The sequence below is a fragment of the Oratosquilla oratoria genome, chromosome 10, assembly GCF_046742065.1.
Source record: "Oratosquilla oratoria isolate Oo_2021 chromosome 10, ASM4674206v1, whole genome shotgun sequence".
Classification (NCBI taxonomy): domain Eukaryota; kingdom Metazoa; phylum Arthropoda; class Malacostraca; order Stomatopoda; family Squillidae; genus Oratosquilla; species Oratosquilla oratoria.
In genome coordinates this window covers 58,800,568-58,819,576 of record NC_134786.1, presented here as the reverse complement: position 1 = coordinate 58,819,576, position 19,009 = coordinate 58,800,568, and the positions used below count along the sequence as shown (strand labels likewise).

Below are 19,009 nucleotides of genomic sequence, written 5' to 3'. Positions count from 1 at the left end.
AGATGCCTAATGTGGATAAAAATCAAACTATAAGCTACATAACAGAAGACATTACAGATCCCTGATGTCAGTTCCTTCAAGTATTTTGTGTCCACATTGTAAAACTCACCTCAAGCGTTTCTTCCTGAGAATCTTTGTTATCTTGATGAAGGAGACAACGATGATGACAGTGGCGATCGCCAGCTTGTGCTCTCTCCACAGCCAGTTTATCCCTTGGCCGATAGAGGCCGCAGGATGCCAGCCGTGTTCAGGCACCGTAGACATCTGAAAATAACACGCTGGTAAACAGTGCTTTCTGTTCACTTTTATTCTATACTTTTTTCTCAACCACCGCGCACCTTTGTCTCCATTTAGCAGTTAGCTTTTGACTCTACTCCCCGTTACTCATCCCACAAAAGCTATGCTACTATTGCTACTCACCATCCCCATTGCCACGCAGTGGGAAGTCAGAAACCCCTGGTAGAGCAAGAGCCCATAAGTTGCGACAAGCCGCGCGGTAGCCCATTGGATACCGTGTCAAATTATATTAAAATCCATTCAATAAAGTAGTTCTACCCAAACATCACCTTATAAATTTTCTAATAGTATGGTAACTTGCCAACCGTCAAACCAATATATATTTTTTTTTCTTATGTAGCGCTTCCATTGCAAATGAAATGGCTCTGCCGCCATGGGTGCGCGCGCATATACTTTCCAGAGAAGGCAAAGTTTGCGCACAAGCTAATTTCTGCTCACACTCACAGCAAAAAACTAGAGGGAACATTGGCCGGAGGTTCGTCTGGATTTGTAAATAATGCGTTTCACATCTGTGACTGAATTGTTGATTTGGATATCTATCTATATAATGTTTCTCAAGGTTTTTTCATCTTAGTAGAGAGATGACACGACATTTATGGAACATAAGGCTCAATTGAACGGGCTTGAGGTGCCTGTTGGGTCATAAAGGCGTCCAATCGTCGTCATTTTCTTCGTTTGGATATCAATTGTTAGTAAATAGTTGAGAAACTTTTCAATTTTGCGTTGGTACAATGTGTAAACGCATGAAACAAGAAAAAAAAATTGATGACACTAACTCAGTGTCTCTTGACAAGTTCACTCGCACAGTTTAAGCAAAATCCCTTTTTTTCTACACTTTAGCAGAAAAAAGTCTCATTGCCTCTGCGTGTAACAGTGTCAAGGAAGGGGAGGTTTTTTATTCACTTTTAGCTCATGTGTGAAGTTGAGGGAGTTTTGCCTAAACGCTTAAGTAACGTAAAGAACATCCTCCCCGGCGACAGTATGTTAACACACACACACACACACACACACACACACACACACACACACACACACACACACACACACACACACACACACACACACACACACACACACACACACACACAAACACACGCACACACACATACACACACCATTTCGTCTTGTTCAGCATCCTCAGTTTCTTAAGATGGTTCAGAACCTGAGGCCAGGTTATATTCCTCCATCCAAAAAAGATATTGATGATAAGTACTTGGATCTTGTGTATGAAAAGGAATATAAAAAGTGTGCAGATGACCTGAATAATGAAACTGTATGTCTTTCAATTGATAGGTGATCTAACATCCATAATGAGCCCATAATATGTGTCACTCTAACAACATCCACTGGTCGGATTTATTTAGTTGACACAATAGACACATTAGGGAAAACTAACACTGGTGAATATCTTCTACAACTTGTACAAAATTCGATCAAGAAGGCTGAATAAGATTTTGTTTGTCACATTGGAAGTGTTGTGACAGACAATGCAGCAAATGTCACCAAGATGAGAAAACTCTTGGAGGAATCGAGTGAACCTGAGCATACCGTCCTCACATACGACTTATACCGTTCCTTGTATACTTGTGGCAAGTCTATATAACACTGTTCCTTATATTGATATGCTAAAAATGTCCTTTAGCAATCAGATCGCATATCAGATAGCAATCCCACAATATTTAAAATCTATAAAAAAAATCTATTTAAATCAAATAAATCTGATTTAAAAAAATATATTTTTTATATTAAAAAAAAAAAAAAAATCGCCAACCCTGGTGTCCACTAACCTCATACAATAATACCTGTTAAGTCCGGCTAAAATTGGCATTTCAAAGCATAACAGTGCCTTAAAAATAGTTTCTTATTTCACTATAAAAGTTTATATTAACTTATACTGCATTGAATGAGTCAATAGTTGATATATTTGTCCTATATACAATGTTAGGTTTCTAGTTTTGATATATTTGTCCAATATAAAATGTTAGGTTACAAAGAAAGCAATGGCCTCCGCTAGCGGACCCAGGGATCTGGGTGCGCACGTCCTGTGTAATAGTCCTTGATATATATATATATATATATATATATATATATATATATATATATATATATATATATATATATATATATATATATATAGGCTTTGTTGAAGTCTACAGCAGTAGTAGCATTGTTCAACTTGTAAGAAGTACTCTCGATATTTCGAATGACAGAGCGGAGGTTGGAGGTCAGGGTATTGATAGAATATATATATATATATATATATATATATATATATATATATATATATATGCATATATATTCATGTATGTATATATATATATATATATATACATATATATATATATATATATATATATACATGCATGTATGTATGTGTTATTGCGCACTGAACCATAATATGTAGTCTTTGAAAAAAAAAGTAGTGCAACGTCAACGTATATTCAAATTTGCTAGTCGCATGCCTCTGCATCGGTGCACCTCTATAATGCTTGGCGGGATTTATGCATTTCAGCCATCACATTACTAATTGTCTATCAACAGTCTTACACGAAGAACATGTTATCCTGCTTCAAAGACGAACAAAAATTATATATACATTCATATTCTACTCAACTGGTGATTATTATATAACGCCCAGTGGAGCTTTAGATACAGGACAATATTAAAAAAATGTGTCAACATACCTAAACCTCTTGTACTTGAAGACGAATGCAGAGGTCTAGATTTCCCGTTCGGCAAACTCACTCGGAGTCCTGGTGCACATGGGGCCCCAGAACGAGCACAATAACTACCATGGTCATTTCAACGAAGTACACTTTTGGAGGTAACTCTAATATCCATGATAAGTATTATTTAGTAGTAAGAACGCATGTATAATTTACGTTTTAACTAAGGTTTGACACACAAATATGGGAACTGCTGTTCAATTGATTAATTATTACTTATGAAATTAATTTTTTTTCAGTTATGACCCAGGAGTTATCACAGGTTCGATAAGGTGTCACTGATAACGGCAACTCCCTTCAGATAAGATTAAGAATTTCTGACTTATCAATGAGATGCATTTAAGATTTTTATTTCACTGTCGTCACTGACAAGTCATGCTGTCACTGTCGTCAATGGCCGACTGTCATGACAAAAATGGATTTTATTTTCAGGGAGTCCCTTCCCCGACTTCGGATAATTTAGATCACTTCCCTTCATACAGAGGGTTGCAACACTGCAGAATGGTCACAAAAAGGCGACATGTCCGGAGTTGTTTGAAACTCTCTGTACAGGACCTGTTGGTGTATCCGAATGCACAACAACCCGACATATTCAGTGAACAAACACAAAGGGTTCGAAGAATAAAAAACAAGGACAAACAGAAAGAGCGAGCGAAAATGATTTGGCCACAAAATGGCTCCCTGGGTCACGTGACTGATAATTATCGTATCATGTCTCAACTTTTTGTATAAAGGGACTCTTCCACCTACACTTCGGATGACACCATTTCCTTTCCCGCGCGATATCCAGGTCGCCCATGCCCCCTATGTGCCTCGATGATCTTTGGCGTTGTGTCAAGGGATATCAGGTGATGTGCGGTGATTCCAAAGACGGGGAAGGCCGGTATCACATTGTCCGGCGCCGCCGGTGCAGCTTATTCTTGGTTATAACAAAATCTCCTTATGATGCATTAGACTCGAAAGTTCATGATTGCTTTTTAACCAGGGGGGAAATAGTGGTCTTTATATAAAGTTATGGTTATCGCCAGGTGATCTTATTAAGCTAATTGAACTTGCTCATAATCTGCCCGCATCCAACGCCGTCGCATCGTGTGACACCAGTCGAAGGAGTCCGAACCAGTAGAAAAAGACTCGTTGGGAAATAATCTACTCTAGTCTTCATCGTCATAAGCGATGTTTTTTTTTTTTTATGTTATTCTTTATGTCTTCATTTAAGATTAGACAAATATTCATCCAAAAGGTGACGATGTCATACTTGATTCTTGGTCATAAAAGTAAGACAAAGTCATCGTCACACATACTTTACATATATTCATACGAACACATACACCCATCGTAAAAAAGGAGCCCAGAAGGACTTTAGTAACTACCGACCGATTCGCTTGTAATCAAATGTATATGAAATATTCCCCTAGATTTTTACAAATAGATTAAGTAAAGTTTTAGATGAAAACCAAGAGTACAGGCAGCTTTTAGAAACGGATATTCAACCATAGACCATTTGTAGGCGATGAATCAACTGATCGAAAAAACGACAGAATACAATAAACCTCTCTATTTAGCTTTTGTAGATTACGAGATGGCTTTTGATTCGGTAGAACAAATAGTAATACTAAATTCGTGACGCAAGCAGGGTGCAAACGAATAGATCGTAAGGGTGCTAGAAAATATTTATGCGAAATTCGACTACATAAGAATACAGAAAAGATCAAGATCGAGAAAGGAGTACAGGAAGGTGATACAATTTCACCCAGTTTATTTACAGCTTGCTTAGAAGACTTTTAGAAGGTTGAGTTGGGAAGAGAAAGGTTTGAAGATTGATGGCAAATATTTTAACAAGCTAATATTTGCAGATTTCTTATTTCAGAAAGAGCAGAAAACTTGCAATATATGCCGAGTGATCTCAACAATGAAACTCTCAAAGTAGATTTGAAAATGAATAAAAGTAAAACGAAAGTAATGTTCAACATGAAAGTTGAAAGTAAAGAGGTTATAATCGATGATGAGAGTTTGAGGAAGTTGAAGAGTATAATTATTTAGACCAGATGGTGAAAGTAACTAAAGATCATGGTAATGAAATAAAAAGACGTATTGCAATTGGATGGAAAATGTTTGGTAAGTATAAGAAGATCGTAGGATGCTCTCTACCTTTATGTTTGAAAAGTAAAGTTTACAATCAATGCATTCTGCCAGCAATAATCTACGGATGTGAGACATAGAAACTGATGAAGGCGATGAAGACAAAGCTAAGGAGTGCACAGAGAAAAATGGAGAATTCAATGGTGGAAATAACGCCCAAAGAGTGAAAGAGATAAACTTGGTTAAGAGAGGAGACTGGAGTGAAAAAATATTGTAAAATCGGTGAAAGAGAGGAAGTGGGGGTGGGCAGGTCATTTAGCGCGAACGACTGATGAGCGATAGAGCAAGTATGTTACTGAATGGAGTCCGCGACATTGTAAGCATACACGAGGGAGACCAGATATAAGGTGAAGAGATGATATAGAAAAAATTGCAGGAGTGACATGGCAGATGTTGGCGCAGTCGTATGGGTTATGGAATGCTATGAAAACGGACTCAGTATTGCTGATTGATTATTCATATTCAGAACCAGACGTTTCGACCTCTTGGGCCTTCCACTGAGGAAGGCCCAAGAGGTCGAAACGTCTGGTTCTGAATAAAGCTTCATACTCTAGCCTTAACGTTTCATTTTGCCACCTCACCTCCATATTTGTCTGTCTTTACATATATATATATGTGTGTGTGTGTGTGTGTGTGTGTGTGTGTGTGTGTGTGTGTGTGTGTGTGTGTGTGTGTGTGTGTGTGTGTGTCCAAGAGATGACACCTTGACATGGTGGATAGGCTTGAAAATATTAATGACTGCAAACACTATGTCGATAGAGAGGAAATATCTGCAGGACCACCCATATCGAACAGATTTTGTAAGAAAAATGAGACAAAGAGTAGTTCGCACTCGCACACACAGTCGCAATACCCACTGGTAACTGGCACGTCCCTGATGACGAACAGGGAAATTCCTCATAGATATATGGGGTACCGTCATAATGACGGCGTGGGCCATTGGGCACCCTATAGATATATAGGGCTCCACCGAATATAATAATGTGACACCAGAGAAATATCTCACCAGAAACCAGTTGGTAGGGAGGTGATATTACTGCAAAAATGCCTTCGTATAAACTATGAATTATACAACCAAAAGACAACCAGGCGTTCCTGTTGTATCATCATCACCTAAAGGTCCAATCGCATTGTTTTGTGTGCCACCGGATGTGAGTAAACACTGTCCAAACAGATCCAAGTCTTGGTCACTAAATAGCATGAAGAAAATGAAGATCTACACTTACAACGTAAGAACCTTCTCAGAAGACCACAAGCTGGAGAGTTTAATGGAAGAACTTGACAACTTCAAGTGGGACATCGTAGGACTGATCGAAGTCCGAAGAGCGAAAGAAAAGCCGATTTAGTTGTTCTACTATAGAGGTAAGGGGAAAAAAAGAGCTAGTGGAGTAGGATTCTTGATAAATCGAGAGGTTGCTGGTAACATAGTCAAATTCAGTAGTTTATCAGACAGGGTAGCTTGGACTGTGATTAAGTTGTGATTTAAGTCAGGTAATGGATAAAGAAAAAAGTTGGTAATAGGCAACTTTAATGCTAAAGTAGGGAAGAAGGTGGGAGATGAGATGTACATTGGGAAGTTTGGAGTAGGTGAACGAAATGACAGAGGCGAGATTTTAGTCAATTTTACAGAGAACTACAACATGAGAATAATGAACACTCTTCCAAAAGCGTGTAGGTTGTAAATGGACCTGGAGAAGTCCAAATGGAACAACAAAGAAAGAAGTAGACTTCATATTGCGAGATGAGAGTAAGAGCGTTAACAACGTTAAGGTCATAAATAATATCAAGATAGGTAGTGACCATAGAATGATAGGTTGCACAGCTAAATTCAATTTCAGAGGCGAGAGAAATAAACTAGTTTTAAAAAAGAAAATAAGCGTTGACAATGTTAAGGATTACAAGAAGAAACTTCAGTTAGAAATTAAAAGTAGATTACGAGGACACTGTCGAAGATATGACTTTGAATTTAATGAATACCGTTAAGGAATCGGCAGAGAAAGTAGAAAGTATAAGAAGTATTAAAGAAAACAAATACTCTAAAGCTACAAATAACCTAATTAAACGAAGAAGGACCATGAAGATTAAAAGCAGGAGAGACAAAATAGAAAGAGTAGAACTAAACAAGCTTATCAACAAAAGGCAGAAAACGGAGAAAAAAAAAAAAAAGAGAAACATGGATGAAATAGATAAAACTATTGCGAAAAGTAAAAGTATTAAAGGGTCCAAGAGCAGACATGCTTTAGGAAGACAGCAAATGATATGTTTGAAAGATAGCAATGGAGAAATCATTGAATATAGAGACAGAATGGTAAAAAGAGTAGAAGAAATTTACCAAGAGCTTTACTCGTCCAAGACCGTAGTTGGGTCAGTAACTTCATCTGTAGACGTTAGTAGTGTACCAGAGATTATAAAGGAAGAGGTAGAATTTACTCTAAAAATATGAAACGAGGAAGGGCCCCCGGGGAAGGTGGTATATCGATCAATCTTTTGAAAGACACAGGGAAAGAAGTTCATATTAAGTTAGCTCAGTTGTACACCCAGTGCTTACGTCAAGAAAGCGTTCCTGAATCGTGGTGTAATGCTATAGAAGGACCTTAGTAACTACCGACCGACTAGCTTGCTATCAAATGTATATAAAGTAGTCTCCAAAATCCTTACAAATAGACTAAGTCAGGTTTTAGATGAAAAACAACCGAGAGAACAGGCAGGCTTTAGAAGCGGATATTCGACTCTAAACCATTTGCGGGCAATAGATAAACTAATAGAAAAAAAACGACAGAATACAATTTACCTCTGTGTTTAGCTTTTGTAGATTACGAGAAGGCCTTTGACTCGGTAGAACAAATAGCAATACTAGACTCGCTAGGCAAGCAGGGTACAAACGAACAGATCGTAAAGGTTCTAGAAAATATTTATGCGAAAGGTACCGCTATAATTCGACTACATAAAGATATAGAAAAGATTATGATCGAGAAAGGACTACGGCATGGTGATATCATTTCACCCAAATTATTTACAGCTTATTTGGAAGAAAAATTTAAAAGGTTGAGTTGGGCAGAGAAAAGTTTGAAAATTGATTACAAATATTCTAACCACCTAAGATTTGCGGATGACATTATTCTTATTTTAGAAAGAGCAGAAGATTGGCAAGATATGCTGAGTGATCTAAACAAGGAAAGTCTTAAAGTAGGTTTAAAAATGACTAAGAGTAAAACCAAAGTAATGTTCAACACGAAAGTTCCAAGTAAAGAGATTATGATCGATGGTGAGAGTCTTGAAGAAGTTGAAGCGTATAATTATTTAGACCAGAAGGTGAAAGTGACGAAAGATCATGATAATGAAATAAAAAGACGTATTACAATTGGTTGGGAAGTGTTTGGTAAGTATAATAAAATCATGAGAGATTCTCTACCTTTATGTTTGAAACGTAAAGTTTACAATCAATGCATTCTGCCAGCAAATCTACTGGTGTGAGACTTGGAAACTAATAAAGGCGATGGAAACAAAGCTAAGGACTGTACAGAGGAGAATGGAGAGATCAATGATGGGAATAGCGCTGAGAGACGGAAAGAGAGCAAGTTGGGTGAGAGAGCAGACTAGAGTGAAAGATATTGAGGAGGCGGTAGAAGAGAGAAAGTGGAATTGGGCAGGTAAGTTAGTGCGAACGACTGATGAGCGATGGAGCAAATGTGTTACTGGGTGGACGCCGGGAGATGGGAAGTGTTGAAGAGGGAGACCGGACAAAAGTTGGAGAGACGAGATAGAGAGGTTTGCAGGAGTGACGTGGCAAATGTTGGCACGGTCTTGTGAATCATGGAATGCTATGAAGGAGCCCTTTGTTCAGCAGTGGACTCAGGATGGCTGATTTGATTGGGTTGATATATATATATATATATATATATATATATATATATATATATATATATATATATATATATATATTTAAAATCATCGCACACCTTTTTCAGGCTTGACTTCCGTCTGTCCGCATCGGACAAAATGTTTCTACATCTAAACTATATTCATGTGTGTGTATGTATGCATGTGTGTATATGTATTTATGTACATAGTTATATGTGTAAATGTGATTACGTTTGTATGTTACACCAATGTAGGGTTCGTGTCCTACATCCACTTTGGAGAAAATTGCCCTACGCCGTATTAAACAATTAAGATTTTCTTTAATTTGCGTCACTGAAAGCAGCTGAGACAGTGACGATCAAAATCATAGGTTTATTTTTCTATGTTATGATATGAAACAATTGTGAAAACCTAATTTTTTATTTACATTTGCTTCACTAGTCAAGAAGAAAATGAAGTTACAATACAATATTAGACGATCATAGATTTCTTTTTTTAAGCAGGAACTATTTTGACTTCTGGGACGTCGTACGAAACTTCTGGAATGGTGTAATCCACTGCTTCGATCTTGTTCCCGTTGCCCAGGTTTATCTCCGGCACGTAGATGGGAATTGCGGGGATGCGCACAGGGACCTTTGGGGCGAGGACCGTGTTGGTCAGGTCGCCCCCGAAGTCGATCGCTTGCAGGGACCTTACGAAGGATATGAACGAGACGACGGCCGGCATTACCTTGTCGACAGTTTCTTTTGTCTCTGGCCTGTTCAGGAGTTCCACCAAGTAGTCGGTGCCGGACTGTGGAGCCTCTGTTGGATCACTTCTGCAATTCATAGAATTCACGTTAGAACATCTTGGGAAAAAAGAAAAATAATAGCAGTTCCTCTGATATAATCACATTTACATTGTCCAGTCTAAAGCAGTATTAGGTTTGTGATTGTCTAGTTTCTTTAGAAATAAAGATATATATAAGTTATCATGAAAAAGGTCTAATTTCTCCACAATAGAATAAATGTACGTTCAAGGTTTCTCATATTTCCTTCAACTTACTATTTATAATTGTTATGATTCTGAGCGCCAATTTGCATAATAATCCTGTTTTTATTATTCCTCACCACTTATCGCTAACATCCATTATACATATATATATATACATATATATATATATATATATATATATATATATATATATATGTATATATATTTATATATATATGCAGAAAAAACACTGGGAAATAAGAAACTTAGTCCGACCGTTTTCGTCTAAGACGTTATCATATTCCTTCATAATGTCTTAAATAGACGAAAACGTTCGGACTAAGTTTCTTATTTCCCAGTGGATTTTCTACAAAGTGTTTTTCACGTATACCTTGTGAATTACTGCAATATGTATATATATATATATATATATATATATATATATATATATATAGACTATATATATATATATATATATATATATATATATATATATATATATATATATATATATTTACGACGATTTCATTTTTCTGGACCTAAAAACATTTCACCAGTTATTGGTCTCTGTATGGCTTAAGGATGATGAGTTTTTATCATACATTTATTTTTCTGCAATGTCATTTTAGATTTCAGGGAAAAAAAGTTCCTTGAGACTTTCTCGCGTAGTCTTTTGTAGAAAACTGTCATATCGTAATTAATTGCCAGTTAACAAACCAATTTTACTTCTTTTACCAAGAGTATCAGTGGCAGACACTTTTTCAATTACACACATAAGACTTCATACTTATTCATACTGGTAAAACGTTGAAGACTGTATATCCTCTCCTGTATACTATAGCGTTGGTACTTTTTTTATACTAAGGTAGCTTGCTGCCCGTGTGGGTTAGAGCGTCGCTACTTGCGACGAAGGTCGAGGTGACGGCACTTCGAACCCTGCTCCGGGCGAGTTGGGCCAAGAGCATGGCTCATTATATTCCACGCTACAAAGTCCCCTGTAAGGGACACCTTCCTAGCCTGCTGATAGGAGGAGTTCGCGAACTTAAACTGAATCATCATCACGCGAGGCAGCGGGGGGAAGAAACGCTTACCTTAAGCCAAAGAGGTTTGGAGTAGGTGTTGTCTTTCCAAAATGCGAACTGGGGTGACTCCATTGATTTTGCCTGGATGTGGATATAACTGGTGACGCTGCGAAGAGGGTTAAAGTCAGAGAAATAATCTGAAAAGTAAACAATCATAACTGTATCAGCGGAAAAAATAGAGGCAATTATTACAGTCATACTGCGAGTAATAACGGGGTTACTGTTGTATGAACTACATCTTTTCAGCCTTGAGTCACCGAGTGTGGAGATGAAACCACATGCTTAGGATTTAGGCTCTCTTGGGCTGTCGAATCAAAGTTCAGGCGTCCAAGATTGTCTTGGATGCAAATAACCGATATGTTCCCGTATATAAGAAGAACACCAATATTTGAGATTCATTTATTGTTTAGTTGGTTGCTTAGATCCTGAAGCGTCTGACTTGGAAGTTACTGGACGACTGGGCCTTCCAATGTGACGCAGCCTTGACTGAGACCTCTGGTGATGCAGAAACCTGCTCACACCGAAAGTTCAAATCTTCGAACTTTTTTTAAGTCTCTTGGTTTTTGGATCAAATTCGGACTTGTGTAAAGAGCTCTGAGGTCAAGACCTCAGAGCCTTTACACATGTCCGAATTTGATCCAAAATTTGATCCAAAAACCCCTTAGCCGACCTGCATTTGACTTTTACGTTTGTTGTAGCTGGAACGAAAAATGCCTTTCGAAAATATACTGGAATGTTAGACAGTGCTTCTGGTATCTAAACATTTCTACATTTAGAAAAGTTTCGTCCCGAATATTGAAGAATTCCGAATTCTGAATTTTTGTTGATGCCCTTTCCCTGAACTCCACAGCTGGGGCAACGCTTTTAAGTTGCATGATTGTTCTGTATTGACCCTAATCACAAGCTTCTTTCCGAATGAGATGACCCTGAAGGGATGGAGAAGGAACAGGGGACGCTCACGTGGGACAGAACAATTTCAGACACCTCGTCTGGGGGCGATGGGGATCGACCAGGTGACTGTCTGGGAGCTTAGCTTAGTTCCTAGAAGAATGGAGGTCAGGTTGTAACAGCTAACTCGTTGTTATGTGGGGGGGGGGGGCTTGCGCAAGTGAATAGATTCGTCTGGCGTTAACCGAAATATAGTTATCTTATTTAGTACCAAGGAGGTACCGCTTAGGTAAATAAAATCGTCTGACGTCAGAGCAGGGCACTAGGTACAGGACCCCTCGATATGGAGGGTGCTGAGGGATCGATGGGGATCCTGCAGAAGATATGAATGATAATATATGTGACATAAGCAACACACATGACATTACTGATTAATGATGATGATAATAGTAGTAACACATATATCAAAAAGCCTTTTCCTTCCTATAAGGGGGTTGAACGAGTCAAAGGATCTACTCACACCACACACCCATCCGGAACTTATTCAATGTCCCTCCCATTTTAGTACCTCTTGGATGAAGGGCGACTCCTCTCTCCTGCCACACTTCTCGGGTTGGGGATAGTGCAGCACAAGATGGCACTGCCACATCAGGGCCCGACAGCCGGAGGTGGTTGACCCTTTACCTCTCATTGTGGAAATAAAGAGACGTTCCACAACGGGTTGGAAAACGTGTGGTAAAGGTAATAACATTATATGGAGGATATTCTGACGCAGCCCGAAGAGATTCCTCCCCGTCTTCTCTATTTTCCGCATAAGGGTTTGAAGAGGAAGGATCACCATGTAAGTGAAGTGGCCCTGCTGTGGCTGAACTGTGTCTCACTGCATTGCCTTTGTACCCGGGCAGTGGGCAAGAGACAGGGATGACCCTTCATCCACGAGGAGTTAAGATGAGAGGGAAGCAATGGGTAGTGGATGGGAGTGGAGTGGATGGAAGTGGACGCATGAGTATGAGTGGGTACATACCTGGACTGGCTACCTCCTTTATAAGGGGGAAGAATCCATTGGTATATAGATAGAAGAACATCACGATACGCTCTTTACCTTTATGTTTGAAACACAAAGTTTACAATCAGTGCATAATGCTGGCAACGATGTACGGATATATGACTTGGAAACTGACAAAGTGATGGAGACAAAGGTAAAAGGTGCACAGAGACATCAATGGTGGAAATAACATTGAAAGACAGCAAATTGAGTGAGAGAGCAGACTGGAATAAAAGACACTGTGTTTAATTGGACAGAGAAGTTAGCTAATAAAAAAAAAAGAAATGTGTTACTAACTGGACACCACATGATGGAGGTGGCGAGACGAGATAGAGATTTTGCAGGAGTAACGTGGCAGAGGTTGGCACAGGCGTGCAAAACATGGAATGGTATGAGGAAGGCCTTTGTTCAGCAGTGGACTCGAAATAGCTGATTGATTGCTCAGTCCAGCAGTGGTTTGCTGGACTTATCCTGCATTCACCAGAGACCCTTGAACCGCATTTAGACGCGTTACCCAAGGCGCACGACAGGAGGGGTGGTGGTGACCCAAAAATGAGCAAGAGCCTGACGGCAGCCAAAGCATGGGATGAAAAACGGTCACCCTGCGCGAGAGGAGTTGCACACTGATGTCCTCCAATAAGCACACCCGTCTCGTAGGTGAGTTCAGGTGTTTACTAGGTTGGCTATGGGGTAACCAAGCGTGGCGCGGCAAACGACGCGCGGCCACTGGAGCTGAACAGAACGCCCAGGGGCACTGAGAGCTACAGCCGCGTCCACACTTTCCTTGCATAATCGAGGAACCACTCGCCCTTTACCAGGGCATTCCTTCAACTCAGGAACTCCGGGCAAGTGGCTGCCACCAAAGGTGATGTAGGGGCTCCTCTCTCATAATAGAGTTGGCAGGGTGCCACACGACCCATGACTGTTCATTTTGTTGGAAATATCCATCCACCTACTCATCCAACCATTCATCCATCTTTTCGTCACCAGCCCGCCCATTCAGCGGTTTTATGTTCGCTGTTAAGTGCCGTGCTGCACACCTTTTAAGTAATTGCTATCCGGAGGGATATCGTGCCAAATCTCTTCATGCAGTGGTTCCCAACACAGGAGTTTACTACATTCTGTCGTTTTGTCATAAATGTTTCTAAAGACTTTCAGAGTTAGCCAAAATTTCTAAATGAGAAAGTACATAGGATCTTTGACATAGCATCCAGTTTGAAATATCCAACGCATATGGTTGATACAGCGTTGAGAATGACTACGGAGTCTTGCTATGGCGAATCTGTGGTGAGTCTATGATGAGTCTCAAAGGTGAGGTTTTAGTTGTAAAAACCTTCTTGTTCTCCCTTTCCACGACGATGATTTGATGAGACTTCCTTTCACTCTTTAAGAGCTCAACATCCATTTTGTCTTTAAGAAATGTCACACAATTAAGAAGCTCCCTCTTTGGAAATGGAGGTCTTGTTTGCAGTATATCATATATTTTTAGTGTTTTGTCGCAAACAGCCAACGCTTCTATCCTTGGGGACAATATCACACCGAGGAAGTTGAGTCGTAAAAGTGTTAATGGAAATATTTAAGGAGGAACGGCAGCAGAATAAAGGGACAGTAGAAGTTAGGACTGGTCCTCATTCATTTCTAAGCGGAGGCTAGTCTCCAGTCAAAAATTATACTGAGTGACTTGATCCATGGGGATGTCACTGAAGCTCCAAATTAATGACTGCATAAAACACACAGTCAATGCCCATTTACGGAATATACCATTTAAAGAGTGTAAAAAATGGTAGCAACAAAAGGCCGGGTGCAAATGATCACAGGACCGTGCGCGCGGAGAGACCAACCACCACGACTCATACTTTCAGCTGTCTGGGTCAACACAGCGAACTAGGATAGGACATTGAATCAAAGATCTCTCTGAGGAAATACTTTTGTCCGAAATGTTAGAGAAACAAACGCACACAAAATCACTCTTGTTTCCTTCTACCATACCGATATATGTGTATGTATATCTATCTATCTATCTATCTATCTATCTATATATATATATATATATATATATATATATATATATACATATATATGTATACATATATATGTATATGTATACATATTTACACACGCATACGTACACACACACACACACACACACACACACACACACACACACACACACACACACACACACACACACACACACGCACACACACACACTCAGATATATGTATGTATGTATGTATGTATGTATGTATGTATGGACTATGGACTACCCAGAAAAGACCACCAGCTCACGCGGGATCGGTAGTTGTAGGAAGGGAAGAGGCGTCCGTATGGAAATGAAAAGATAGTTGTGAATGAAAGAGGGCTATTGCCATCCGGCGATTCTTAGGGATATGAAGTCTTGACTCAGGAGGAGTGTGCAGGAGACTTGGAGTTGGAGGCTGAAATGATTATATGTAACTGTGAAGCTGCTTTAGGAAGATTTAATCATCAATAACCTCAACCAACAAAGTTAGAAAGGAAGTAGGAAGCTTAGTTGTACGGCCAGACAGAAAAATTGGAAAGACTTTTAGTGGTAGGTAAACTGAAATGAGAAAAGACAGTAGGAGAGAATGTTAGAAATGAAATTCATTTCAGGAGAAGAAAAAGTTCATGAAGATGTTTGTGCGCGTAGTCGTGTTTTTGTTTGCTGTACACCTTTGAATAACAATTGTTATTAAGCAATTTTGTGCCTTTTTTGTTTACCCTGAGAAGACGACGTACTTACGAAAAATGGAGAAGCGTTGCTATCGATAAAAGTTCTTGGTTGACCTGTGCGTAAAAATGTGGTGAGATGGATTGGATTATAGAGCGAGATGGTACGGAGCGATGTCAGGGGCGGCTGTGTCGGTTATGTGTTGCCATGTATGTGTGTATATTCACTTGGTCTTTGGATCACGTGTTGGAGTCGTGATCAACAGCGATTTCCCTCCTGGAAGAGAGCTCAGAGCTCGTAGGTCCGATCTATGGGTAATGCTATGACCTTGCACACACACACACACACACACCCAACTCCCCGCCCAGGAGAGTCAGAGTAACGACTCGAAGCGCAGCGGTACCGAAATAATTTCGGCCCTGGGCAGGATCCGAACCAAGAACTGCGGGCCACTATGGTGGCAGTTCAGCGCTCTACCAACTACGCCACCGAGCCGTGTAGTGTATGCGTGTGTGCGTGTACATATATATCCACATGTATTTGTATTGCTGCAAACCACTGGGAAATGAGAGATGTAGTTCAAACATTTTGGTCCATAACGATATCTTCAGGGAACGCATAAGTATTGCAGACCAGGAAACTCTGTGCAGGCGAGAAAGGAGAGAAGGAGAGGAACTCGGGGAAGTCCGACACTGACCACACTTAACAGTTTGAGTCGTCCGGGCCGTGGAGCTATTTACAGCCGCGGGGATCTTGGTCCAGTCTTACGTCATGACTCATGTTGAGTGAGGTCAGTGTCGAACCTACCCGAGTTCCTCTCCTTCTCTACTTTCTCGTCAGTATGGAGTTTGCATATCTGCATTATTTATGTATTCCCTGAAGGTCGGAAACGTCTTGAATATCATTGCCCAGCCTCCCACAAAACACACTCTAAAAGTATAATAAATGCACACACACACACACACACACACACACACACACACACACACACACACACACACACACACACACACACACACACACACACACACACACACACACACACACACACACACACACACACACACACACGGCTCGGTGGCGGATTGGTAAAGCACTGGCCTCACAAGCCAGAGAACCGGGGTTCGATTCCCCGGTCGGGCGGAGATAAGTTGGGTTTGTCTCCTTTCACGTGTAGCCCCTGTTCACCTAGCAGCGAGTAGGTACGGGACGTTAGTCAAGGAGTTGTGACCTTGCTGTCCCGGTGTGTGGTGTGTGAGTGGCCTCAGACCTACCCAGAGATCGGCTAATAAGGAGCTCTGAGCTCACTGCCGTAGGGTGGTGTCTGGCTGTCTCGACAGAGACTGCAGCAGATCCGAGGTGAATACTCACACACACACACACACACACACACACACACACACACACACACACACACACACACACACACACACACACACACACACACACACACACACACACATATATATATATATATATATGTGTGTGTGTGTGTGTGTGTGTGTATGTTAAAGACAGATTGAACATTTTTAGAAGCTCTGCCGCGGGATTCGAACCCTGGCCCGCGCGCATATATATATATATATATATATATATATATATATATATATATATATATATATATGAGTGGAAGGTTGGTGAGAAAACACAGAGAACAGATGGAGTTTTATTCACTGACATTTCGTCCTTACCAGGACATTCTCAAAGTACATGTACTTTGAGAATGTCCTGGTAAGGACGAAACGTCAGTGAATAAAACTCCAACTGTTCTCTGTGTTTAACTCACCACCCTTCCACTCATTTGTCTTCCATACTTCAATATATATATATATATATATATATATATATATATATATATATATCTATATATATAAATATAGATATAAATATATGATAGAGTAAAAATAATATAAAAGAGAAATAATCTCATATGCTAACACAAGCCCCAGTAGACTAAATCCTATCAAGCACATTTGGATGATGTTCGCGTTCTCCTTTGAATTTCTGCCACAATTATCTATGCGCTAATATGGAGCGTAATGAGAGGAACACGGCGGGTGCTACATAAACGTACTTGCAGTGTATAAGCATACTTACACACGTATACATTGTGACAGGCGGAATGTCGACACGAATGCCTCAGGAGAGAGTTTGCCGAATGAAGGAGGAGGAAATGTAAAGCCAAGTCTCCGAAATACACTTACATACTGTATATATATACCGCCTCCGCTCCCTCTGACTAGAGTTGCCATGTCGTCCCTTTTCAACAATTTCCTATCGTTTCATCAACTACACATTCCCTCCCATGCCCCGTTGGATATACATAAGAAATTTGATACAAAAACTCACACGTGGAAATGATATGGTTTTCTCAGTCTCTCGTACTTGTGGATTATCTCATCATTTGCTTTTGCCATAGGTTTGCTATCATGGCTGCTGTCCTCCCACACTTTGATCCTTCCCGATGCTCCCTGAAACATCAACCTTGAAGCTTTTTGTTAACCACTACTTTGATAGATATAGGCCACCAGTCCATGCAGTTCTTGTTCTATTTCATGACGTAAAATCCTTGTCGGCTAACATAACTGTTGCATAATTCGTAGGGCTCAGGCGGTGGGCATTGAAGGAGGGTCTATGGATTGTGACTTATCTATTGTTATATTTATTCATTTTTTATTTATCTATTTTTACAATTTGCAGGACTTGTACCTGCCCAGATCTTGACCTATAGGTGGTCTGGAGAGCTCCTCTATTTTTTTTTTTTTTTTTTTTTTTTTTTCTAAGTTGGTATTTTCTGGTATTTTGACGATTCTGTGTAACCATTCCTTAGATTTTGGAATTCCAGCGCCTGTTGTACCTTGAAAGGTTGATAACAATCTTTGAATAAAAAGGAAAAAAGAAGACCTCTAATCGTTTACAGATATATAATGGTGATGGGATTCATATACTAGGAACATTGCATCCAGGGGACGACAATGGGTTCGAGAAGTCACATTGATTTACAACATACTCCTGTTTCTTATGTAAAAAAGTTTGAACAACGTTATCATTAGCGAAGTTACACACATGAGAGACTCTTCGTCTTTCCAGAGAGTGTAAGTTAAGGTACCTAAGCCTGTGTATTTGTCTGTGTCCATCTGTTCGTGTGTGCACTTGTAATTACCTAAGTGCAATGGCCTGCGTGTATTTGACAGTGTCCTAGGTCCTTTCTGGTGTTCGGTCCTTCAAGATGCAGGAGCCGCCAAACAGCCACAGGCCATAACTAAGTTTCCGGAGTAGTTTCTGTGATGCTTGTTTCTTAATTCTG

General features: G+C 39.9%; 2 protein-coding genes across 2 annotated transcripts in view; both read right to left on the bottom strand.

The window, feature by feature from the left end:
* The window catches only part of LOC143029248 (failed axon connections homolog), a 15,768-nt gene extending 12,627 nt beyond the window's left edge, over positions 1 to 3,141 (bottom strand). The window contains exons 1-2 of the mRNA XM_076191937.1: positions 2,982 to 3,141; positions 110 to 264 (exon numbers count right to left, since the gene is read on the bottom strand). Coding sequence (XP_076048052.1) covers positions 110 to 264 — 155 coding nt within the window. The 5' untranslated portion in view covers positions 2,982 to 3,141. The remainder of the gene's footprint in view (positions 1 to 109; positions 265 to 2,981) is intronic.
* Positions 3,142 to 9,487: 6,346 nt separating this feature from the next.
* LOC143029247 (uncharacterized) lies at positions 9,488 to 17,877 on the bottom strand. The gene is made up of 3 exons (XM_076191936.1): positions 17,800 to 17,877; positions 11,087 to 11,214; positions 9,488 to 9,840 (listed from the first exon to the last, which is right to left on the bottom strand). The coding sequence occupies exons 1-3, from the start codon at positions 17,809 to 17,811 to the stop codon at positions 9,519 to 9,521; spliced, it is 462 nt and encodes a 153-aa protein (XP_076048051.1). The 5' UTR covers positions 17,812 to 17,877; the 3' UTR covers positions 9,488 to 9,518.
* Between the last annotated feature and the right edge of the window lie 1,132 nt (positions 17,878 to 19,009).